Source organism: Rana temporaria, chromosome 13, assembly GCF_905171775.1.
Source record: "Rana temporaria chromosome 13, aRanTem1.1, whole genome shotgun sequence".
NCBI classification, from domain to species: domain Eukaryota; kingdom Metazoa; phylum Chordata; class Amphibia; order Anura; family Ranidae; genus Rana; species Rana temporaria.
The window spans coordinates 102,659,243-102,683,510 of NC_053501.1; the positions used below are offsets into that span (position 1 = coordinate 102,659,243).

The 24,268-nt window shown below is 45.8% G+C and overlaps 1 protein-coding gene across 1 annotated transcript in view; it reads left to right on the forward strand.

Moving 5' to 3' along the window:
* The window catches only part of SF3B4 (splicing factor 3b subunit 4), a 29,696-nt gene extending 5,630 nt beyond the window's left edge, over positions 1–24,066 (forward strand). The window contains exons 2-6 of the mRNA XM_040333647.1: positions 1,787–1,915; positions 5,705–6,241; positions 11,117–11,281; positions 16,795–16,929; positions 22,362–24,066. Coding sequence (XP_040189581.1) covers positions 1,787–1,915; positions 5,705–6,241; positions 11,117–11,281; positions 16,795–16,929; positions 22,362–22,552 — 1,157 coding nt within the window. The 3' untranslated portion in view covers positions 22,553–24,066. The remainder of the gene's footprint in view (positions 1–1,786; positions 1,916–5,704; positions 6,242–11,116; positions 11,282–16,794; positions 16,930–22,361) is intronic.
* Positions 24,067–24,268: the final 202 nt, after the last annotated feature.

A 24,268-nucleotide genomic window follows, 5' to 3' on the forward strand; every position in this document is an offset into this window, starting at 1 on the left:
TCTCAGCTAGGACAGATGGGGGGGGTGTCTCAGCTAGGACAGATGGGGGGGTGTCTCTGCTAGGACAGATGGGGGGGGGGGGGTCTCTGCTAGGACAGATGGGGGGGGGTGTCTCTGCTAGGACAGATGGGGGGGGGGGTGTCTCTGCTAGGACAGATGGGGGGGGGGGTGTCTCTGCTAGGACAGATGGGGGGGGGGTGTCTCTGCTAGGACAGATGGGGGGGGGGTTGTCTCTGCTAGGACAGATGGGGGGGGGGGGTGTCTCTGCTAGGACAGATGGGGGGGGGGTGTCTCCGCTAGGACAGATAGGGGGGGGGTGTCTCCGCTAGGACAGATAGGGGGGGGGTGTCTCCGTTAGGACAGATAGGGGGGGGGGGTTGTCTCCGTTAGGACAGATAGGAGGGGGGGTGTCTCCGTTAGGACAGATAGGAGGGGGGGTGTCTCCGTTAGGACAGATAGGAGGGGGGGTGTCTCCGTTAGGACAGATAGGGGGGGTGTCTCCGTTAGGACAGATAGGGGGGGTGTCTCCGTTAGGACAGATAGGGGGGGTGTCTCCGTTAGGACAGATAGGAGGGGGGGTGTCTCCGTTAGGACAGATAGGGGGGGGTGTCTCCGTTAGGACAGATAGGGGGGGTGTCTCCGTTAGGACAGATGGGGGGGGGTGTCTAGGACAGATGGGGGGGTGTCTCCGCTAGGACAGATGGGGGGGGGGTGTCTCCGCTAGGACAGATGGGGGGGGTGTCTCTGCTTATGACTGAGGGGGGTGTCTCTGCTTATGACGGAGGGGGTGTGTCTGCTTATGACGGAGGGGTGTGTGTGTCTGCGTATGACGGGGGGTGTCTCTGCGTGTGGGTGTGTCTGCTTATGATTGAGGGGGGGTCTACTTATGACACTGGGGGGGGGGGGGGTGTCTCTGCTTAGGGCTGGGGGGGCGATATCACCTTCCACAAAGTTACTCTACGCCGTGGCTTGCATTGTACAGCCCATTTATAAAATACATGCGGCAGTGTGGCCTGATCACATGACCGTCGGCACATAACCGGGCTTTCCTTCAGGCTGGGTTCTCACTTAGTGCGGACTCAACTGACAGCAGGGGTCCAGTGCATCCCTGTTCTCCTTTACAGGGACGAATCAGGCCTGATTTTGTACCTGAAACAGAGCCAAAGACGCACAGGACCCCTGTGCAAACCCCCCCCCGGACATGTGTGAACAGCTCCATTGAAAGAGCCGGTCATACTCTCCTGTCATGCAAATTGTATGCGGGGAACCCCACACTCATGTCCCTATAGTGTGACCCCCAGCCTTAAGTACAACTAAAGGCAAACCTTTTTTAGTTTTGGATGGAGTGGAGAGGGATTGGAACACCTGTCAGTTTTTATTGCTGTCTCTGCCCCCGTTGGGGAAATTCCCCGTCTCTATTTGTCCTGGTTACAATTATCATTGAAAGTGACAATCACAAATTTTGGGTTGTCACTAGAAGAAATCTGTGGGGGACACCAGTTCTGGTGACAAGCAGGGATTCCTTCACTTTGGAGGAATTTCTTCCTGTTTGATCTATGGGACAGGAAGTGAAGGGAAATCTCCCCAATAAGACACAAATGGCAAAAAGCGCACATGGGTTATAACGCTCCCATAGGCAGATAATATATTACTGATAAACTGATTGCACTACTCGTGTGAGATATGAATAATTATAGTGCCGTCATTCATGATGGTCTACAGCTGCGTACAAGATAAAGGCTGGTCAAGGTTAATGCATCCTTTGTGCTGTTTTGTTCTCTCCTAGACGCCACAGTCTATGTCGGAGGTTTGGACGAGAAGGTATCCGAGCCGCTACTATGGGAGCTGTTTCTCCAAGCCGGGCCAGTAGTAAACACTCACATGCCCAAGGACCGGGTCACAGGGCAGCATCAAGGTGAGGGCAATCTATGGTTGGTGCCTATTGGTCTTCTGCATATAGAAGTAGTAATACCGGAGTTCACATGTACTTCCATTGATTTGTTCCTTTATGGACTCCTAAAAGTCAGGCTTGCTGAGAATTGCCTCCATCAGACTCTTGCCAGCCATACAAGCCACCAGCTTGGCTTTACCATTCGATTTCTCCTCAACTTGGGGCTTTAGCACTGTAAGCCATTTAAAAAAAAAAATGCCTCTAACACCTACCATAACACATTCAAACACTTATCCTGAAATGAAGACTTAACTATTATCTTCCCTACTTACAAGCAATCATTAAAGGATACGTTCACCTTTGGTAACATGTCATATGTTTACACATGTATTCAGGGTGTAACATGTCACCAAGAACACCTGCCTGCGCCCCTCTAACCCCCATTGTGACAGCGGGAAAGGAATCCTCTCACCGCAGCCACAATTTAAAGCATCCGGTAAAAATAAATAAGTCCACAACTACAAATACTTCAGCTGCTGACTTTTAATAAATGGACAATTACCTGTCCGGGGCGCCCGCGATGTCACCCGAAGCAGATCTGTTCCTTTGAGTGGAGGCGCTGTCATCTTCGGTAAGGGAATCAGGAAGTGAAGCCTTTCGGCTTCACTACCTGGTTCCCTACTGCTCATGCGTGAGTCGCACTGTGCGGTCCCTGCTGTCTTCTGGGACCTGTGTGTCTCCCAAAAGACGGCGGGGGGGGGGGGGACGGACGGAGTAGGCGCCGGACACGGCGTAGGTCCCTGCAGTGATCTATGCCCAAAAGTGGGAGAAAATACCTGGATTATACAGGTATCTGCTCCCTCCTCCCCCCTGAAAGGTGCCAAATGTGACAACGCGGGGGGGGGGGGTGGATTCCAAAAAGCGGAAGTTCCATTTTTGGGTGGAACGCTGCTTTAACCACTTAAGCCCCGGACCAATATGCTTCTAAATGCCCAAAGGTGTTTTTACAATTCGGCACTGCGTTGCTTTAACAGACAATTGCGCCGTGCGACGTGGCTCCCAAACACAATTGGCGTCCTTTTTTCCCCCACAAATAGAGCTTTCTTTTGGTGGTATTTGATCACCTCTGCAGTTTTTATTTTTTGCGCTATAAACACAAATAGAGCGACAATTTTGAAAAAAATTAAATATTTTTTACTTTTTGCTATAATAAATATCCCCCAAAAACACATAAAAACATTTTTTTCCTCAGTTTAGGCCGATACGTATTCTTCTACCTATTTTTGGTAAAAAAAATCGCAATAAGTGTTTATCGATTGGTTTGCGCAAAATTTATAGCGTTTATAAAATAGGGGATAGTTTTTTTTGCATTTTTATTAATTATTTTTTTTTTACTACTATTGGCGGCGATCAGCGATTTTTTCCGTGACTGCGACATTATGGCCGACACTTCGGACAATTTTGACACTATTTTGGGACCATTGTAATTTTCACAGCAAAAAATGCATTTAAATTGCATTGTTTATTGTGAAAATGACAGTTGCAGTTTGGGAGTTAACCACAGGGGGCGCTGTAGGAGTTAGGGTTCACCTAGTGTGTGTTTACAACTGTAGGGGGGTGTGGCTGTAGGACTGACATCATCGATCGAGTCTCCCTATAAAAGGGATCTCTCGTTCGATACGCCGACACAGTGAAGCACGGAGAAGCCGTGTTTACATACGGCTCTCCCCGTTCTTCAGCTCCGGGGAGCGATCGCGACGGAGCGGCTATAAACGAAAAGCCGCGCCGTCGTCCCGGATGGCTCCCCGAGGGAATCCGCATGCCGCACGCAGCGGGGGTCCCGATCGGACCCCCCACCCGCTAGAAGGCAAGGACGTATATATACACCCTTCTGCCTGTCCGTGCCATTTTGCGGACGTAAATAGTCGTGCGGCGGGCGTTAAGGGGTTAAAGAGTGGCTGTGCATGGCTCCGCCCACATCTCTGCGTCATTCATTCACGGCAATCTGCAATTGAGTGAACTGCAACTACTGTTTACCACCACTGTAGGCGGCTTGTAGGTTTCATTGAACTGGTGAGTGCTCTCCTAGTTCATTGCTCTTCCTACTCTCCAGTAAAAGCCTGATATGGAGACGGCTATACTGAAATTCGTCAGGAGGCCAATATTGCACATGTGATCTGCTGATTGCGGGTGCAATGCTCTGCAGGCCCCTGAAAAAAATGCATTAGCTACATACATTATACAGTAGTGTTCTGCTCTCAGAACATAATCAAGTTAGGCTTTAAAACCTAAGCCAAACCAATTTATTTTTTTATTGGGGAAATCTTCCTTCACTTCCTGCCGTCCATACAAGGTGGTCGACAAGATGGCATGGACACAAATAAAAACCTTGTTGGAAGTTCTTCTAAGCCTTACTCACTCTGACAAAAATGTCCCCATCGGAAGTGAGGGGAAATCTTCCATATAGGGACCCAGATGGCAAAAAAAAAGCTGGATTTTTATCCATTGCTGAAATGTTTGAAGATCCAGACCCCAACTGATATACGGATCCTGGCTTCCCTACCTAACGTATCCCTAACCTACATCCTAGGACAGTGTTTCTCAACTTCAGTCCTCAAGGTGCACCAACAGGTCATGTTTTCAGGCTTTCTGTTATTTTGCACAGGTGATTTGATCAGTTTCACTGCCTTAGTAATTACCGCAGCTGTTTCATCTGAAGGAAAGCCTGATAACATGACCTGTTGAGACACTGACCTAGGATGTAGGACTGCAGGAACATTTCAAACATGAGTGCAGGTGCTTCCAACTCCTAAGTTCTTTAACCAGTCGGGCCTCATTAACACGTGCGCACTGATCTGTACACTCGTGTGAAGAGCCGTCTTCAGCCTCCTGGGGTGTACAGGTGTTCTGTACAGGCAGCCTGTTCATATCAATGGCAGGTGGCCAGCTGCGCAGATCTGAGCACTTCCATATATGTACGTCTGTGCCGGTCAGGACACAATCTTTTGGCATTCTGATTTGTGTACCCGATCCACACAGAGTTGTATAGGCTTCCTGCATGGAACATCTGTATGTCTGTGTGAATGAAGCCTGACTAAAAGTTAATGGCACTGTAACATCAAATGGCATTGTAGGGATCCTTGGGACAGTAGAGACCCTTGTGCTTCTGAAGGCAGGGGCTGATTGGAGGGATTCAAGACTTTCTACTTAAAGCGGAGTTCCACCCAAAAATTGAACTTCTGCTTTTTCGGAACCCCCCCTCCCAACTCTGGTGTCACATTTGGCATCTTTCAGGGGGAGGAGGCAGCGGATACCTGTCTAATACAGGTATTTGCTGTCACTTCCGGGCATTGATAGCCGAGCCACCCGCGGCTATCTACGCCACGTCCCAGAAGACAGCAGGGACCAGTGGGATCGCGCAAGCGCAGTAGGGAACCAGGAAGTGAAGCTGCAATGCTTCACTTCCTGATTCTCTTACCAAAGATGGCCTCCACCTGAGAGCCAATAAACAGATCGGCTTTGGGTGCCGGCATCGCGGGCGCCCTGGACAGGTAAGTGTCCATATTTCAAGTCAGCAGCTGCAGTATTTGTAACTGCTGTCTTTAAAAAAAAAAAAAATGGCGGAACTCCGATTTAATGCAGGTCTAGACAAATTCCAGGAGCCAATAGCTGCTGTCTTTTGGTGTTTGGAGGTAGATGTTTTTCTATAGTTTGTCCTTCCATGACGCTTGTCCTGTCTATTATATCTTTGCAAACATGTAACTTCTGATCATGTATATTGGGGTCTGAAGTAAATATTCTGATATTCTGCAGGTTATGGCTTTGTGGAGTTCCTTAGTGAGGAGGATGCAGACTACGCCATTAAGATTATGAACATGATCAAATTATACGGGAAGCCCATTCGAGTGAATAAAGCCTCGGCACACAACAAAAATTTGGACGTTGGAGCAAACATTTTTATTGGTAACCTGGACCCTGAGATCGATGAGAAGCTTCTGTACGACACCTTCAGTGCCTTTGGTGTCATCCTCCAGACCCCCAAGATCATGCGAGATCCAGACACCGGCAATTCCAAGGGCTACGCTTTCATCAACTTTGCAAGCTTTGATGCTTCAGACGCAGCCATTGAGGCCATGAACGGACAGTATTTATGTAACCGTCCCATCACAGTGTCCTATGCCTTTAAGAAAGACTCCAAGGGTGAGAGGCATGGCTCGGCGGCAGAGAGGTTGCTGGCTGCACAGAACCCGCTGTCCCAGGCTGATAGGCCTCACCAGCTTTTCGCAGATGCCCCTCCTCCTCCGTCAGTTCCTGCTGTCATCACTTCGCTAACCAGCGCTGTAGCTGCAGGTGAGTTGGACTTGGTGGTGTACTAGGGGTTGGTGCTCACAGGAATTTTTGCCTTTTTTTCATCCATCCTTGCTATGAAGGATTGTGCAGCATCAAAAATGTTCTTCCTTGAGGCTTTTCATTCCTTTTTTGTATTTTTTCACCACCTGTGACACATTTCAGTTTATATTTTAGTTTGTTTGCACACGCCACTGTTTTATTCACAGCTAAGCTCGGTGGGTCAGAGAGGGACAGGAGCTTGGTAGGGATAGGTGGAGCTAAGCAATAAAAAGCATGGCTGGACAGGCAGAGGAAGCATCAAGGCATTGCTCTTTATTCTTCATCAGTTTCCCAACTGTAGAAGGGCTATGAGGTGACAGATCAGACCGTTTGTTGCAGGGTGGATTTGGTTTAAATCATGATTTTTAAGGAGCCACTGTCATCTCTGTCCCGCTGTTGGCTCCTCCCTCCTCTCCTGTCCCGCTGTTGGCTCCTCTCCTGTCCCCCGCTGTTGGCTCCTCTCCTGTCCCCCGCTGTTGGCTCCTCTCCTGTCCCCCGCTGTTGGCTCCTCTCCTGTCCCCCGCTGTTGGCTCCTCTCCTGTCCCCCGCTGTTGGCTCCTCTCCTGTCCCCCGCTGTTGGCTCCTCTCCTGTCCCCCGCTGTTGGCTCCTCCCCTGTCCCCCGCTGTTGGCTCCTCTCCTGTCCCCCGCTGTTGGCTCCTCTCCTGTCCCCCGCTGTTGGCTCCTCTCCTGTCCCCCGCTGTTGGCTCCTCTCCTGTCCCCCGCTGTTGGCTCCTTCACTTTAATGGGACGGCTGGTGATGGTGTCAGTGACGCAACAAGGTGAGGGACGTGGCAGCAGCAGGTGAGTGGATGCCCGCTAACGGGCGCTGCCATGAAGGTTGCCTATTTAGAATAATCTGTCAGGTTAGTAAAACGGCGATATCGGAACCGATTCAATCATACAGTTGGTAGTGTAAATAGATTTGCAAAACCATGGGATAAAGGAATATTCCTGAATGTTGTCTCATCTCATGGTTACTGTAAAATTGTGTGAATGCATCTATGCAGTGCATGTTATCTCAGCTTGCAGAGCTTGGAGTCATTGAATGCGTTTACCAAAAATGTAAATATTGCAGAATATACAGCCCCATGCTACATAACTAAGCTCCATTTCATGCTGAATAAACTAAATTATTAATGCATCCTAAATGGAAAACCTATATTTAGATTTTTACTCCAAAAGCATTTTATTAAAATTAATTTGATGGACATCAAATCGGGGGGGGGGGGGGGGGGGAATCCACCCTGGTTTGTTGCATGTGATAAGACATTTACTTTAGGCAGTTTTATCAATAGAAAGGTATAAAAGCTCTATATGTCTAAAGGGATGCCATGGGGGAGGAATATTTTCTATTCTCTGTGACTAATCACATGGCTATAATAGAGGCATTCCTTCCAGTTAGTATCCGTTTTTTATAGGGACCCCCACAAGTGCATTGGTGTATGGTCCATCTCAATGTCTGGAGAGCAGAATTGGAATTTACAGTAAAGTTTGAAATCCTTACCATGAGGAATATCCGCCACACAGCTACCACTTTTATGTACTTTCACGCACTTTGCATACAGTTGTATAGATGTAAGTTATGCTAAGCAAAGATCTTCATTTCAAAGCCCCTTTTAAAGCTGAAGTTTGGAGCCCAATGTCATGTTTTAGTGAACTTTAAAAAGTTTGTTGGACCCAGCTCGCCAAAACAATTTCCTTTTTACTAACGGATGTAGCAGCTGTCAGTACTGTATGAACTGTGTGTAGTAGTGATGCACCGATATATCGTCCGCCGAAAATAGGGTTATCCATGTTTTTTGCTGATTAGAAAAAAAGTGCAAATGACTGCCGAAAATTATTGCCCGAAAAGGTGCCAATTAATGGCCAAGAATTCCTATTCATGATATTAAAGCGGAGTTCCGCCGAAAAAATATATATTAAAAAATAAAGCAGCTACAAATACTGCAGTTGCTGACTTTTAATATATGGACACTTGCCTGTCCAGGTCGCCCGCGATGTCGGCACCCGAAGCCGACCTCGGGTGCTCCCGCTGCCATCTTCGGTAAGGGAATCAGAAGGTGAAGCCTTGAGGCTTCACTTCCTAATTCCCTACTGCGCATTCGCAAGTCGCGCTGCACGATCCCACTGGTCCCTGTCTTCTGGGACTAGGGAAATTTTCCATAGGATCGGTGCTCCGCAGACTAGGCCGCGGCCTTGCCTAAAAAATCCTGTCTGCAGCTCGCAGCGATCCTGGGATAAGGATCGCTGCAGACAGGATGTTTTAGGCAAGGCCGCGGCTTCGGCCTAGTCCGCAGCCCTTTCCCAGGATCGCGGTGGACTAGGCCGAAGCCGCAGCCTCGCCTAAAAACTTGGGACCGGCGCGGTGTCCATCAGGAATTTTTTTTTTTTTTTAATCGATTTAAAAAAAAATTGCAGATTTTTTGGGGGGCCAAAATCGCCCAGCTCTATCTGGGACCTGTGTTTTTTTTTTAACTGTCCATTTCAGTTTTCAAATGAGTGCATCCTGATTTTTTGGTTTAGTTTTCGGCACCGAAATTTTCGTTTCGGTGCACACCTAGTGTGTAGCCTCAGCACTATACAGAACTGCTCAGCCATGCACAGGAAGCTTTGTATTTTTGGAATGAGTGCAAGGTTTCTTGTGCTTTGAGGCAGAGATTGTGACGTCATCTGCCCTCCTTAGTGAATCAGAAGAATCTTTATACTCGTTCAGAATGTACAACGCTCCTTGTGAATGGCTGATTAGCAGTAGTTATGGTCTGGGAGGGAAATCCCTGTCCTGCTGCTGGATACTGCGTGGATACTGCATGTGTCAGTGAAGGAAATAGATTGTTTGAACCAGCTTGATGCAAACAAACGGTTTCAAGTCAACTAAAACATGGAGTTGGGCTTTAATGTCATATTTTGCCTTCCCCGATTTCTCCTTTCCCCTTAACATGCTAATGAATGTTTCTGATAAATCCTTTCCATTACATACGTTCTCTCAGACCCAGTGATGTCATCGCTGGGTCCCCATGCTTCTCTGCGCAATGCAATACAGATCGTGGCTGGTGGGAGGGGCCAGCTTGGGGGCTGTACATAACTTCCCAGGAAGCACCCTGCCTCTGTACTCCTCTCAAGCCCTCATTCCAAGAGCCAGTCCGCTCCTTGTATCAAGGCGGAGTATGCAAATATTAAAATGGTTTGATATCAGTTTGGAGGAGTGTGCATTCTAGGCTGACTGTATTTAAAGCGGAAGTAAACCCATCGATTTAATGGTTTAAAAAAACAGTTACATTCCCGGCATCCCGGAAATGCCAACTGTCACATTGGCTGTGCTCTCAACTAGGGTTGTCCCGATACCACTTTTTTAGGACCGAGTACAAGTACCGATACTTTTTTTCAAGTAGTCGCCGATACCGAATACCGATACTTTTTTTTAATGTCATGTGACCGTTTTCAAACCACAATACAGACCAAAGATATTTTCTTTAGAATTATGAAGAACTGGTACATCATGGTGTGGGGCTGTTTTTTAGCATACGGTACTGGAAAACTACATATCATTGAAGGAGTGATCACTGTCAGTGCAGCTCATCGGTGCCAGTGCCCAAAAGTGCAGCTAGCCAGTGCCACCTATCAGTGCAGATCAGTGCCCATTAGTGCATTAGTGCAGGGAGGCAGCTTATTAGTGCATCTCATCAGTGCCACCCAATCAATGCCAGTGCCACCTATCAGTGCCATCCATTTATGAGTGCCATTCAATCAATGCCAGTGCCACCTATCAGTGCCATCCAATGGTGCCATCCAATTTGTGTTCGATGTCACAAAAAAAAAAAAAAAAAAAGTATTCTATTTTGGTATCGGGAGTATTTGCGCGAGTACGAGTACTAGCACAAATACTCTGTATCGGTACCGATACTGGTATCGGTATCTGGACAACCCTACTCTCAACCAAACTGTCAAGCCAGCCAATGGCTGGTGTCATAGCTGATCACATGTGCAACACTATGGCAAGTGGAGATTAAAGGGTCACTAAAGGAATTTTTTTTTTTTAGCTAAATAGCTTCCTTTACCTTGCTGCAGTCCTGGTTTCATGTCCTCATTGTTCGTTTTTGCTCTGATGTTGCTGTAAATCCTCTCTGTTTTGGCCACTTCCTGGTTGCCTGTTTCCTGATAACCACAGTACTGGGAGATTTCTCACGGTGGTCACTAATCAAGGAGGTGTGATTACTGTGTGTAAAACGAAACTGGATTGGTGCTGAGGAGTTTTAGACAAAGTATCACTGCTCTCTATTGGCTGACTGCCCTCTAGTGGCTCTCTGTACACCAGAGAACCAGGAAACAACAGCAAAAACGAAACTACACTGCAGGCACATTATATGATTGTTTTTTTTATCTATTTTTAATCATTTTTAAAAGGAATCATCTAACTATTATGTCTCTATGACCTGTTAACAGTCATTTCAGCTAAAAAAAAAAATTCCTTTAGTGACCCTTTAAACAGAGGCCAAGATGGCAGCTTCCTTGGCTGAAAACAATAGGAGGGTTTACCTCCACTTTAAGTTCAAATAACCTAGGCAGCGTCCACATGTGATGCTGGGCCTCCATGATTAAAATAACTGAAATCCAATTGATGAAGTAGGTGGATCAGGGACAGTCAGGCTAGAGTGGAAATGACTAGATAATGCTTGACGTCCTCGAGCCGGGGTAATGGGACAAGCTCTGTCTAACTTGCTGCAGCTTCTAATACACACTGAGAATGTGTGTGCAGTGAAATCGGAGTCTGCAAGTATTTTTAAATTTTAAGACCCATCAGTGCTGTTTTCTTACATGAATGTTATTTCTTTTTACAGGCTTACCCGCTTTTCCTCCAGTTCCGCCACCTGGTGCATTACCTCCAGGAATGCCTCCATCGATGCCTCCACCCCCAATATCTTCACTCACTGGAGGAGGAGGGGGTGGTGGAGGTGGTCAACCACAAGTACCAATGCAGTTCCAGTCTGGAGCTATGCACCCAGGTAAGTGACGCTGCCACAGGATAAGCTTTATTGAGAAATGTATTTTATTTTCTGTATTTATTGGGACTGACAACACCTAGCAGGTTAGAAGCTCTTCATTGGGGTTAACTACTTCCATCAGCAGCTATGTTTACTGCAGTTTTGAGGTCAATACCTTAAAGTAGTAAACAGTCGTGTGTGTGTTTTTTTTTTTTTTTTTTTTTTTTTTGTTTTTTTTGTTTTTTTTTTTAAACCTGCAAGGCAAAGCTATAATATTCTAGTATGCATCGCATACTAGCACGTTCTGTGAAACTTAGCTTAACCACTTCAGCCCTGAATATTTTCCTGCTTATTTACAATACTGCGTCGCTTTAACTGACAATTGCGTGGTTTTGCGACATTGTACCCAAACAATTTTTTTCCTCACAAAGAGATTTCTTTTGGTGGTATTTGATCACCGCTGCGGTTTTTTATTTTTTTGCGCTATAAACAAAGAGCGAAAATTTTAAAGTTATAGTTTTGCTATAATAAATATCCCCAAAAATGTTTTTAAGTTTTATGTTCCAACCTTAGGAGCGACCCTAAGAGTAATGAAAAAACTATTTAGGAGAACAAATCTTTCGACCCACCCAAGCCCACTCACCCCGGTATTGGGGAACCCCAGGTTCCATGTGGGACTTGTAGATCCCCGTTTCGACACTATAAAAGGTCTAGGCTGGAGTAGAATAATACATTTTGAGGGGGACTACCCAAGGATAGGGGAGAGGGGAAGGGAGGACGCAGTGAGAAAAGAACTTGACCCTCTAAGACAAATTCAATTAAAATCTGCTATCAGAGCATTGAACCCAAAAGGATGTCCTCTTAGGGATCTCTCAGGATTCGAGGAACAGTGCCTGAAGGGAGAAGAGATGAGACACTCCCTCTCTCAGATGTATAGTCTATGGGTGGATCTGGAAGCCCCAAAGGAATTACCATTTGTACAAGCATGGGAAAGAGAGTTAGGAGTGAAATTCTCGGAAACGCAGAAGACAAAAATTTTCAACTTTGCACATAAAGCTTCCCTAGCTACAAGGTACCAGGAGGGGGGATACAAGATTCTAACCAGGTGGTACAAAACGCCAGTGGTATTAAAGCGGATATTTCCGGAAATCTCAGACAGATGTTGGAGGTGTGGTGAAGAGGAGGGCACAATGTTACATGTGTTTTGGACATGTCCAAAGTTAAAAGATTTTTGGAATGTGGTCAGGGACACAATAAAAGAAGTATTGGACATAGAGCTAGGAGTTAATCCTGCTACCTATCTACTACTTGACATACCAATTGCCATGACTAAATTCAAAAAGTCTTTGATAAGACATTTCTTGACGGCGGCAAGGGCGTGCGTACCAATTCTATGGAAAAGTACAAGCAGCCCGACTAGACAACAATGGATAGGCAGAATATCAGAAATCCAACAGATGGAGAAGTTAACTGCAGGTATAAGAGAGCAGGAGGACAGTTACAGATCGACATGGTCTCCTTACATAAGTTAGAGAGGGAGCTCTGCGGGGGTGAGGTGGGGGGGGGGAGGGAGGGAGGCGGGGAGGGGTGGGGAAGGCCTATCGTTCGGGGGGGTTTTTTTTTTTTTTTTTTTTTGAAGGTAGAGGGAGGGGGGCGGGTAGGTAAGGGATAGGGTAAGGGAAGACGAGAGACGGCTGTGGGGCTTTTCGTGTTTGTTTGATTGTCATACAGAGAAGCTTTGAGTGACATAGGTATAATCAGTTAATTTGTGTTAAAGCATATCTAAGATACAGGTTATGGTTCTTCGGTATTGTCGTGCGCGATTGTATTTTGTACAGTGAAGTTTTAAGCGGGCTAGGAACATTTTGTTAATTTGTGTATCAACATACCTAAACCATATGTTATGGTAAAAATGGAAATTATGTCTGTTTAAAACTGAAAAAACTATAAAATAAAGAATTGAAAAAAAAAAAAAAAAAATGTTTTTAAAAAAAAATTTCTTCATCAATTTAGGCCAATATGTATTCTACATATTTCTGGTAAAAAAAATCACAATAAGCATATATTGATTGGCGCAAAAGGTATAGCGTGAGTTTCCTTTTGGTGAGTAACTCGCCAAAATGACTTTTTTGCTGCAGGGGATGCCCAAAATCTCACTTGGCTCTTATGCCATACATGGGTCGAATTTTGAAAGAATTTTCTTTTGAAAATCTGAAACGTTGTGTGTTTTTTTGTGATCAAATTCACCCTGCAGGCCTTGGCAGGATCTAAGATGGCCCTGTGCAAATAGCTGGTGGATAAATGGTACCCCTTTTTATAGTACCATTGGTCAAACCCAGAAAGCTTACTTGATTCCATAAACCGAACCCCCATCCATATTGGAGAATATGAGGAAACGCTGGAATAAGAGCTAGTTTAGACGTGGCTTCATAACAAGGCTTCGGACAGGCTTTGTTAAAGCTCTCTGAACACCAGTCAAAGCTCCTGTCACTAAATAAAATGGTTAGCTTACAGTCCTGTTTACACCTGCTGTTGCTTGGTGCTTCGGTGGGGCGCTTGGGAGCTTCGCCATAGACTATGAAAAAAAAAAAAAAAATAGTTTCCTACACTTTACTCATCACCTTTTTTAGAGAGGGGTATTTGGATGGGTCACTAAACCCTCCAACTGAGCCAAGAGGTGATATTTCGGCTTTTGGGAGAGAAGGTTTGGCCTGATTTGGGTAATGCAGGTTCTGAACTCCCCACCCTGCTAGGTGTTGCAACTACGCATCAAGGAAGTCTAATTTTGGATGAGGACCTGCTAGGCCCCCACCATCTCTTGGTAGTTGCAAAATGGATAAGCAAATTCTTCCATATGAAAATGCGAGACACAGTCCTTTTAAACCAACCATTAGTGATCCACAAGGGAGTTGTGTAGAATGTATAGCAATTGTGGAGCCCATAATCGTTTTGATGAGATTTGTTCGGCCCACCACTGATAAAGGTCATTTGGACCAGGCCTTACACTTCAGTTGAAACCTGTTCAAAAGGGGTTGTAGGTTGTCTTTTAGATAACCTCCTATTTGTGGTTGAACCCAAACTCTACTCAACAATAATTGTTGGTAGTCAATGGGCATGAGAACAGATTTATCCCAGTTAATAAGGAGACCTGATAAGGATCCAAAAGCTTTCATGTTCATGAGGAATGATAATGAGCCCCTAGTGTCCCCTAGGATTATCAATGCATCGTCTGCGGAGCCTCGGATTGCGAGTACGAGCACTGTATTTTTTTTTAATCCTAACTCGGTTTGCAGTGTTTTGCGAAACAAGCAGGATTCAGGCCAAAGCGGTGTGCAGTACCGCGTTTGGCCTGAGGTGAGGGAGGTGCGAGAGCTGATCAGCGCCGTTCGCAAATGATCGGAAAGACTGGGAAATACGCCATTCCTGAGCTTTTCTGATGTTTGTCGAGGTCAGCCGCGCTGTCCTCGGGCCTTTTCGTGTGTTCCCGAGGCTATTTGGCCGCATGCGGTATTGCATGCCATTGAAGTCAACGCGGAACAAATTATTTTTCTTTCCATTGACTTCAATGGGGAAACTCGCTTTGATATGCAAGTACTTTGAATTACGAGCAGACAAGCATATGATCCCGGGAAGAGCCTATCTTTTCCAGGCTTTAAAAGGACTATAATGCTGACCACATTCATGGAGTCCGGTAATTGATGGGATGTATAAGCTTGATTTCATAATTTGGCCAACTGAGCCTTCGTTTCACCTTGTCTTGCTACAGAAAATAATTTTCGTGACCGGAAATCTTTTTGTCTTTCAAGGTCATAGCTCATGCACATTCCTTTTTCGATTTTTATATTTCTCGTGTGATTCCCCCATCATTGATTTTAGAAAATTGTTTTTCAAAAAAATTCCGACATGCCCGACCACTCAAATTCAATGGCCGTACGAAAATCGGGTGTTGCTGTGGCCCACTAATGGGGCGAAATTCAAACGAATTCTCTTGTTCCAATTTTCGGAATCCGAAAATATTTTGGAATCCGATCCATGTATGGGCCGGCTTTAGTGCAGACTACTGGGAAAATCAAATCCAGTAAGCCAATCACACAAGCAGTAAATTACATATCTGGGGGGGGGGGGTGCAGAACTCCAGGTAGTCATATTGCGTTTTCCAGAAAATTACAGTGGCTCCAGATTGAAAAGGAAAGATAATTTTTTAATAACATTTTAATTACTATATGATTTGTGTCACAATTGTAAATGCCAGGGCTCAAAATTTCAATTCCTGAGCTACTAGCCAGGCCTTAAAGATTATTTGCCACCAGTTGCCCCGCCCAACCAATACCTCGCCCGCCCCTAAGTATGCCCTCAAAAATTATCGCAGGAAATAACACTTGAATGTTTTATGCAGAATTAAGTTACAAAAATATTAACAACCACTTTGTCAGAGAGAGAGAGAGGGGGGGAAGAGGAGAGCTGGCCAGATCAGAGAGCAGGGATTGCCCACTATAACAGTTCACATTTTAATTGCAGTCCTCTCGCCGTCGCACACAGTCCTCTCTCCTTTGATAGACGCCACACGTCCTGGCATTGGACTGGTGTTCTGTCTATCAAAGTAGCCGGGCCAGGAGGCAGGACTGTGTGACGGCAAGCGGCTGCAATTTAAATGATAAAAGCTGTTACAGCAGGCAATCCCTGATCTGTGATCCGGCCGGCTCTCCTCTGACTCCCCTCCCTCTGGAAGAAAAGAACGGCTTTCATTCAACCCCGCCTATCCCCCACCCCCCCCTTCCCTCCGAGGCAGCCCACACTCGCTAGCAGTAATTTTCCACTCGCCAAAGCGAGCAGGTGAGTAGAAATTGAGGGCTGGTATACGATTTATTTATATATATATATATATATATATATATATATATATATATATATATATATATATATATATATATATATATATATATATATATATATGTGGAGTTGCCCTTTAAGATTTTTTTTTTTAGACCTTCGGATGTATTGAAAGAAACCCACAATGAGACATGAGACTGCCACTGTTGTCTGCTCTTTGTCTACTCTGAAAATACTCCTTGCCTGGCTTCAAAGTCATGTTGTGGAGCAAGTATGGAGTCTAGAGACAGCCAGGCAAAATTAAGATTTCAATCTATTTCTTGGAGTCCATTGACCATCACAGACAACTGCCAGGGATTACTGCTACCTACAAGAAGATTAGGCACTGGCAAACAAAAAAGATTGCAGGATAGGATACGCCCCCTTTCCCCAGCTTGCCTTAGTTTGTAGCAAAGCAGTACCAAGAAAACTATTATAAAATGCAGAGAGGTCGGACTGATTTTTTTAATTTTTTTTTTTATTTTATTTTTTTTTTTTTATAGTTCCTGTTTTAACCACAAAAAATTTACTTCATTAATAATTCTACTTCACGGTTGTAGATGTAATGTGTAATAGGTTGAGAATTGTGGGGAGGTGGGCTGTAAAACCTTTCTAATGTGTCACATGTGTTGTCATGGGTCTGCCCTAACTTTCTGTATCCACAGGTCTACAGATGCAGGCACCGCACCCAGGAATGGCTCCGTCCCCTGCTCAGATGGCCTCACGTCCTCCTGGTATGGCTCCTCCTGGACCCCCTCCAATGGGAATGCCACCACGGGGACCTCCATTTGGAGCAATGGGTATGTCTTCGTTTTTTTTTTTTTTTGCACCATTGTGGTCAAAAGTACCCATAATGACGATTCTTTATTCTATCTGGATAGTTATGGTTAGATTTGGAAATGATTGTGGGCTGCTGACCTTCTGTCAGCCATCTTATTATGGGCATCTTCCAGGACAAGTGCACTTATAAGGGGGCACACATGGGCAATTTTTGCTATAGCAATTATTCCCCATGATTGTTCTAGAAGGAATCGCTAGTGATGGCTACCCATGCAGTTGCATGAAGTAGCAATCAATTGCTCAAATTTGGAGCATAGTTCTACTACTGGCCATTGATAACTGCTGCATGCTACTCTCCATTGTTGTGTAGCAGTCAGTGTGAGGCACTCTTTCGAGATTGCTGTAGCAGAACCGCCTTTTTGCAGCCCAACCTTCGTGTTGGCAGCTCCTTCACCAATCGGTAGAAACTGACATTTCAGCTCAGCGTTTGTTAACCACTTAAAGCGGTGGTTCCCCCTAAAACTAATTTCTAACAATAGATTCCTAAGACCCGTTACACTGCGGGTAGGCTGGCTTTTTTTTTTTTTTTTTTCGTACATACCGAGATCTCCCCGTCTCGTCCCTAGGCGGTGGGCGGAACTAGTTGATTGACGTTCCTCGGAGGGGCGCGTACGTGACGTCACGACTTTCCGAAAGAAGCCGAACGTCGCTGCGCATGCGCCGTATAGAGTCGGCTCTATACGGCGCATGCGCAGCGACGTTCGGCTTCTTTCGGAAAGTCGTGACGTCACGTACGCGCCCCTCCGAGGAACGTCAATCAACTAGGAACGCCCACCGACAAGGAACGAGACGGGGAGATATCGGTATGTACTAAAAAAATAAAAATAAAAAGCCAGCCTACCCGCAGTGTAACGGGTCTTAGGAATCTATTGTTAGCAATGTGTTTTAGGGGGAACCACCCCTTTAAGACCCGAACCAAAATGCAGCTAAAGGACCTTGCCCCTTTTTGCAATTTGGCACTGTGTCGCTTTAACTGACAATTGCGCGGTCGTGCGACGTGGCTCCCAAACAAAATTGGCGTCCTTTTTTTTTCCCCACAAATAGAGCTTTCTTTTGGTGGTATTTGATCACCTCTGCGGTTTTTATTTAGCGTAAATTTTTTGCTATGTCCCCCCCAAAAAAAAAAAAAAAAAAAAATATATATATATATATATATATATATAAATTTCCTCAGTTTAGGCCGATACGTATTCTTCTTCATATTTTTGGTAAAAAAAATCGCAATAAGCGTTTATCGGTTGGTTTGCACAAAATTTATAGCGTTAACAAAATAGGGGATAGTTTTATTGCATTTTTATAATTTTTTTTACTACTAAGGGCGGCGATCCAGCTTTTTTTTTTTTTTTCCCTCGTGACTGCGACATTATGGCGGACACTTCGGACAATTTTGACACATTTTTGGGACCATTGTCATTTTCACAGCAAAAAATGCATTGTTTATTGTGGAAATGACAGTTGCAGTTTGGGAGTTAACCACAAGGGGCGCTGAAGGAGTTATGTTTCACCTAGTGTGTGTTTACAACTGTAGGGGGGTGTGGCTGTAGGTGTGACATCATCGATTGTGTCCCCCTATAAAAGGGATGACCCGATCGATGACGCCACCACAGTGAAGAACGGGGAAGCTGTGTTTACACGCAGCTCTCCCCGTTCTTCAGCTCCGGGGACCGATCGTGGGACCCCAGCGGGCAATCGGGTCCACGCGTCCTGCGGTCCCGGAGCTTCGTACATGTGCCCAGCCGTGCCATTCTGCCGACGTATATGTGCAGGAGGCGGTCCTTAAGTGGTTAATGTAAACACATTAAAGCGGAGGTCCGCCGAAATATATATATTTTAAAAGTCAGCCGCTACAAATACGGCAGCTGCTGACTTTTAAAATATGGGCACTTACCTGTCCAGGTCGCCCGCGATGTCAGCACCCAAGGCCGACCCGTCCCTCGGTCCTCAGATGCTGCCGTCGGCATCTTCGGTAAGGGAATCGGGTATTGAAGCTTCACTTCCCGGTTCCCTACTGCGCGAGTCGCGCTGCACAAGCGAAATGGTCCCTGCTGTCTTTTGGGACCTGTGTGTCTCCCAGAAAACAGCGGGGGGGGGCCTCGAAGCGGCGTAACTCCCACGGGTGTCTATGCCCGGAAATCGGTGCAAATACCTGTATTATACCGGTATCTGCACCCCCTTAAAGGTGCAAAATGTGACACCAGAGGGGGGGAGGGTACCGAAAAGCGGGAATTCTATTTTTGTATGGACCTCCGCTTTAATGCCTTGTATTAGATGCAGCTGTTTTGTAAAGCAGTGGTGGTAATTGATGGTTTAGTCGGTACATGTCTGTTGCTGCTGAAGGTCTTGCCATATAGCAGCTGTCATTGATATGCAAACAGTAACTTGATGGTTTCTGTATAAATAATGAACAGTTGTCCAGATTGGAGAAAATTCAGCATGTAAACTTGGAGCTTCAAAATGGAACTCCAGACCCCTCCTAATCTCCCAACCTCACTCAACAAAAAAAAAATCTCCTTTTCACGCTCCAACGCTGTTTCTTGACTTCCTCTTTTGTTAAGCCCCCGGAGTTCTGGACAGAAGCACTGTCATCCTGTGAGTAAAACTTCTTGTGTACATGCCCCTCTAGGGGTCACATCATAAGCAGGGTGGGCTCCTAGGAATCCAGGACTGAGTCGTGCTCACTCCTTGAATGCCCACCCCCTAACGCCACCAGAGGACACTGCGGTAATATGGCTGGAGTTCCACTTTAAAGCAAACCTGTAACCCAAACAAAATGGCAAAATTACACCTGCTGCTTGTTTAGGGCACATTACTGCTGCAGATTTGCCTCGGGTCTATTGCACTCCCTGGTAATGAAGATCACATGCCCCCAGTTCTCTGCCTGTTCTACCTATCGGCACCCCTGGGTAGTGCCACTTGAAATGACTGAGTGTGCCTGTTAACATTGAAAGAGCCACAAAGGTTAAGTTACTGCAGTGGTTCTAAAGTACCACCAACAGGCCATGTTTGCAGGTTTTCCTTTTATCTTGCACAGGTGCTTTAAATCTGAGTCAATGGCTTTGTATTTTGGACAGCTATTTTATCTAAGAAATTCCCAAAACATGGCCTGTTGGGGGTACTTGAGGACAGGACTGAGAACCACTGAGTTGGTGGTTTTGATGTTGGGAGACTGAACAGCTCTAAGGGGGGAGACCTGGCATTAACTGGTGACTGGCGATGGACTCCTACTAAACTCTGGGCTATTCAACACTGCTGTTCTGTTCTTTTGATTCAGCAGATTTATTTCATTTTAAGTTAAAATGTTCTGGAAAAGATCTTGATCAGCTAACCTTATCCCTTTAAAGCAGGGGTGTCAAACTGGCGGCCCTTCAGCTCTTGCAGAACTACAAGTCCCATTATGCCCCTGTCTGTGGGAGTCATGCTTGTAACTGTCAGCCTTGCAATGCCTCATGGGATTTGTAGTTCCATAACAGCTGGAGGGTCGCCAGTTTGACACCTGTGCTTTAAAGGAATCTGATAGAGAGGAACCTGTATTGCAATTTGGAGCACAATGAGTTGCCAGAGCTTGACATGGAGCTACATTAATGTGCATCTGGCATGACCTAGCAACAAATATTGTGTAATACCAAACCCTGCTACTGCTTATCCTTTCATTCCACTGCTACTGGTTAATTGACGAGAGAAATCCCTTTGTAAATTGTAAGTTGCCACTTGGTATGTGCATATGGCCATGGGCTTTCTCTGCCCCCCATGTGGCAGATATGCCTGAGTGGCATGTCGGCAGTATTGTCATTTGGAAGGAGGGCTAGTAAGTACATAATTCCTCATCTCTCTATGGTTCTCTTATCTTGGTGTATAGGGCAACAGATTGGTCATAGACTTGAGCTCTGACAAGGTGATCCTATGTCAGCTAGGATATTAACTTTTATTAGTGTTCTTCGTCTTTCCTAAGGTGCTCATGTCTATGGCAGCTCCAGCGGTATCCTTGTTAGATGCCCAGATCATCTCACCAGGATCTACTTAGCTGGGAGTTAGAAGGAACAAGGACACTGTTTGAAATTTGACTTTAAAGTGCTTGTAAACCCTTGTGTGTGTTTACAAGGGTAGCTTCTTTCGGAAACTGGTGACGCGCCTTATGCGCCGGGGGTGAAGCTTTTGTCATAAGTCAATCACTTAGTCTCTAAATAGGAACGCCCACTCCCGCGGGATTCACTACCCGGAAGCCAGGGGGGAAAATACCTATACTACGGTATGTAAACCGAAAAAAACAGCATACTGTACATGTCGGCAGTATGCTGGATTGAATGGTATGTACTTGTTGTTTTTAGGGTGAACCTCCACTTTACCCACTTCCGGACCGCCCCTGCCGCAGGAATACGTGGCTAGCTACCATAACCCTGGTACCCTCTTCAAGAGCGGGCGGTTCGCTTTCAGATAAAAGTGGTCTCTGTGGCGGATTTGCTGCAAGATCACTTTTATCGGCAGTGGGAGAGGGCATCCTGCCACTCTTCGGTGCCCTCCGCCTCTTACCGGAGCGGTCAGTAGCGGCGAAGGCAATCTGGTTTTGTCCCTGGGCTGACATGGAGACGAGTGAGGGGAAGGATGGCCCCCCACTCGTCTCCATATCCTTGCAGGGTGGAACCGACGTCAAAAGAGCGGCGCCCGCATATAATGAACATATTACCTGTAGAATTTATTTAAACGTCACCTATGGAGGTTTTTAAGGGTAAAAGTTTGCCGCCATTTCACGAGCGGGCGCAACTTTGAAACGTGACATGTTGGTTATTAATTTACGTGGCGTAACATTATCTTTCATAATATAAAAAAAATTGGGCTAACTTTACCGTTTGTCTTAAATTCTTAATTAAAAAATTATTTTTTTCCCCCAAAAAAAGTGCTGTGCAAATGCAGTGTGACAAAGTATTGCAACGACCTCCATTTTATTCTTATTTTAACTTGTAAACATTCCCCCCCCCCCCCCCCAACACCGTAGAGCAGGGATATGCAATTAGCGGACCTCCAGCTGTTGCAGAACTACAAATCCCATGAGGCATAGCAAGACTCTGACAGCCATAAGCATGATACCCAGAGGCATGCTGGGACTTGTAGTTTTGCAACAGCTGGAGGTCCGCTAATTGCTTATCCCTGCTCTACGGTGTTGGGGGGGGGGGGGGGGGGGTAAATGTTTACAAGTTAAAATAAGGTTTTTGCTAGAAAATTAATTAGAACCTACAAACACCAAATCTCAGAAAGAGGCTCGATCCTTAAGTGGTTAATGCATTAGGGTGAAAAACTTTGAGGCTTTACAATAACTTTAAGAAAAACTTGTTCGCTGAGATATGAAACATTCTGTAAAAATTCCATCTGCTAACCTTTATTTTCCTTTGTGCCTCAGGACATCCAGGAATGCCTCCCGGAATGCGCCCACCACCTCTCATGCCACCACACGGCTTCAACGGTCCTCCCAGACCACCTCCCTATGGCTACCAGCGTGGTCCTCCCCCACCTCCTCGCCAGGCTCCACCTCCTCCACGTCCCCCAACTGCCCGTCCCCCTGCACCTATGAGGATGCCAATGCCACAGTGATCAGGAAAAACGGACTCCTCGCCAACCTGCATCTTATGAGAACTCTGTACAGTGCTCCAGCCTACAGCTTGTTCTTCTTTTTTTTTTTTTATGTGTTCTGTGGAAGTCTCGGCAGAGTTTTTGTACGATTCCAAAATGTATACAGACTTTTTTGTTTCCTTTTTGATTTCCCTAGGATTGAAAATTCTGGGTGTCTGGGGAACACATTAAAATCATCATCATACCAGCGCAGGCAATGCAATACTTCTCCGGGGACCTTTGTTGAATTTTCCATTGTCTTGTATAGAGAGCCTGTCATCTTTGTAAAATGGTTCCATTTAAATTGGGTTTGCTTAAAAGAGTATTTTTAAATTTGTTTCCTTTTTTTTTTTTTGCAAGACACGGATTGCTAGACTACCTAGCTACTCTACCATATCCCAAAGCTGCCACGTTTAAAGTAATTCTGTCCTGAGAAATGGAGCGTTACTATTGCCGGCTTTTCATTCTGCAAATCCTAGCTGCCTGATTGTCATGCTGATTGAACGTCGCTAACCCAGAACAGGTTTATAGATGATTATTATACAGAATTTATAGTGCCAACAGTTTACGCAGCACCTTACAAAATGAAGGCATAAATTACAGTTACAATACCATTTGATACAAGAGGAATCGGAGTGCCCTGCTTGTTGGAGCTTACAATCTAGGCCTTCTGATTTTTTTATTTTTATTTTTTGTCCCCAGTCACCGACTAAGAAAGTGGATGCCAAGGCCTCTCCTCCCTGGTAAGCTATACTTGCCAATACATGTTGCAGGACTCCACACTGAAGAAGCGTCCATTGCGGAGCTTACCTAGGTGGATGATGTCACTGCAGGCCCCTCCTCCTTCTGTCACGTGATCGTGTTCAGTCCCAAAGAGTGGCCAATCGGGCCTCGGCACTGTCACACGGGAGGGGTTGAATGCTTCCCTATACATGGAAGCCTCACAATGCTAGAGCAATAGAGCCAGGAGCCAGGAGGGAACATGGATGGGTAGGGGGCTATCGGGAGGTAGGGGCAGCATGCCCTTAATAGGGAAAGTGACTGACACTCTCTCCACAGCTAGGTGGCTAGCATTTCCAGAATTGGCAGTTTTCTTTTATTGTACTTTTCTTAGGAAAGATTTATTTTTAAAATAACCATAAAGTGCTTGATGGTCCCTTTTTTAAAGGTGTCAGCATGGATAGAAGCTTGGTCGAGATGCTCAAGTTTTGCATCATTAAAGTGGAGTTCCTATTAAAATTCTAAATATTAAAAGTCAGCAGCTACAAATACTGCAGCTGCTGACTTTTAATAACCGGACACTCACCCCCCCACATCACTACTGGCACACACTGCGCACTGTGATTGGCTGAGTAATCATCTGGGACCTGTGACGTGTCCCAGATGATTGCCGAGAAGGGGGGGGGGGGGTGAGGTGACCTTCATTCCGGTGCCATGGTGCCCAGGGAGGAAGTGGGAGCTGAAACCCTCTAAAGAAAAGTTTCCGCCCCCCCCCCCCCCCAAAAAAAGACATGCCAAATGTGACATATCAGGGGGTCACCTTCCCTTAAAGCAGCATCCCCAGCAGGCGTTAGCCAATGGGAACACCAGGGCTGCCATTGCTTCTTTTTACTCTGGTTGCATAGCTGTCATGCCAGTCCTCTGGATTTGGCACTTTGAGTCACTTGGAACAATTGGGCAAAGCAGAAGTCCTGGCTG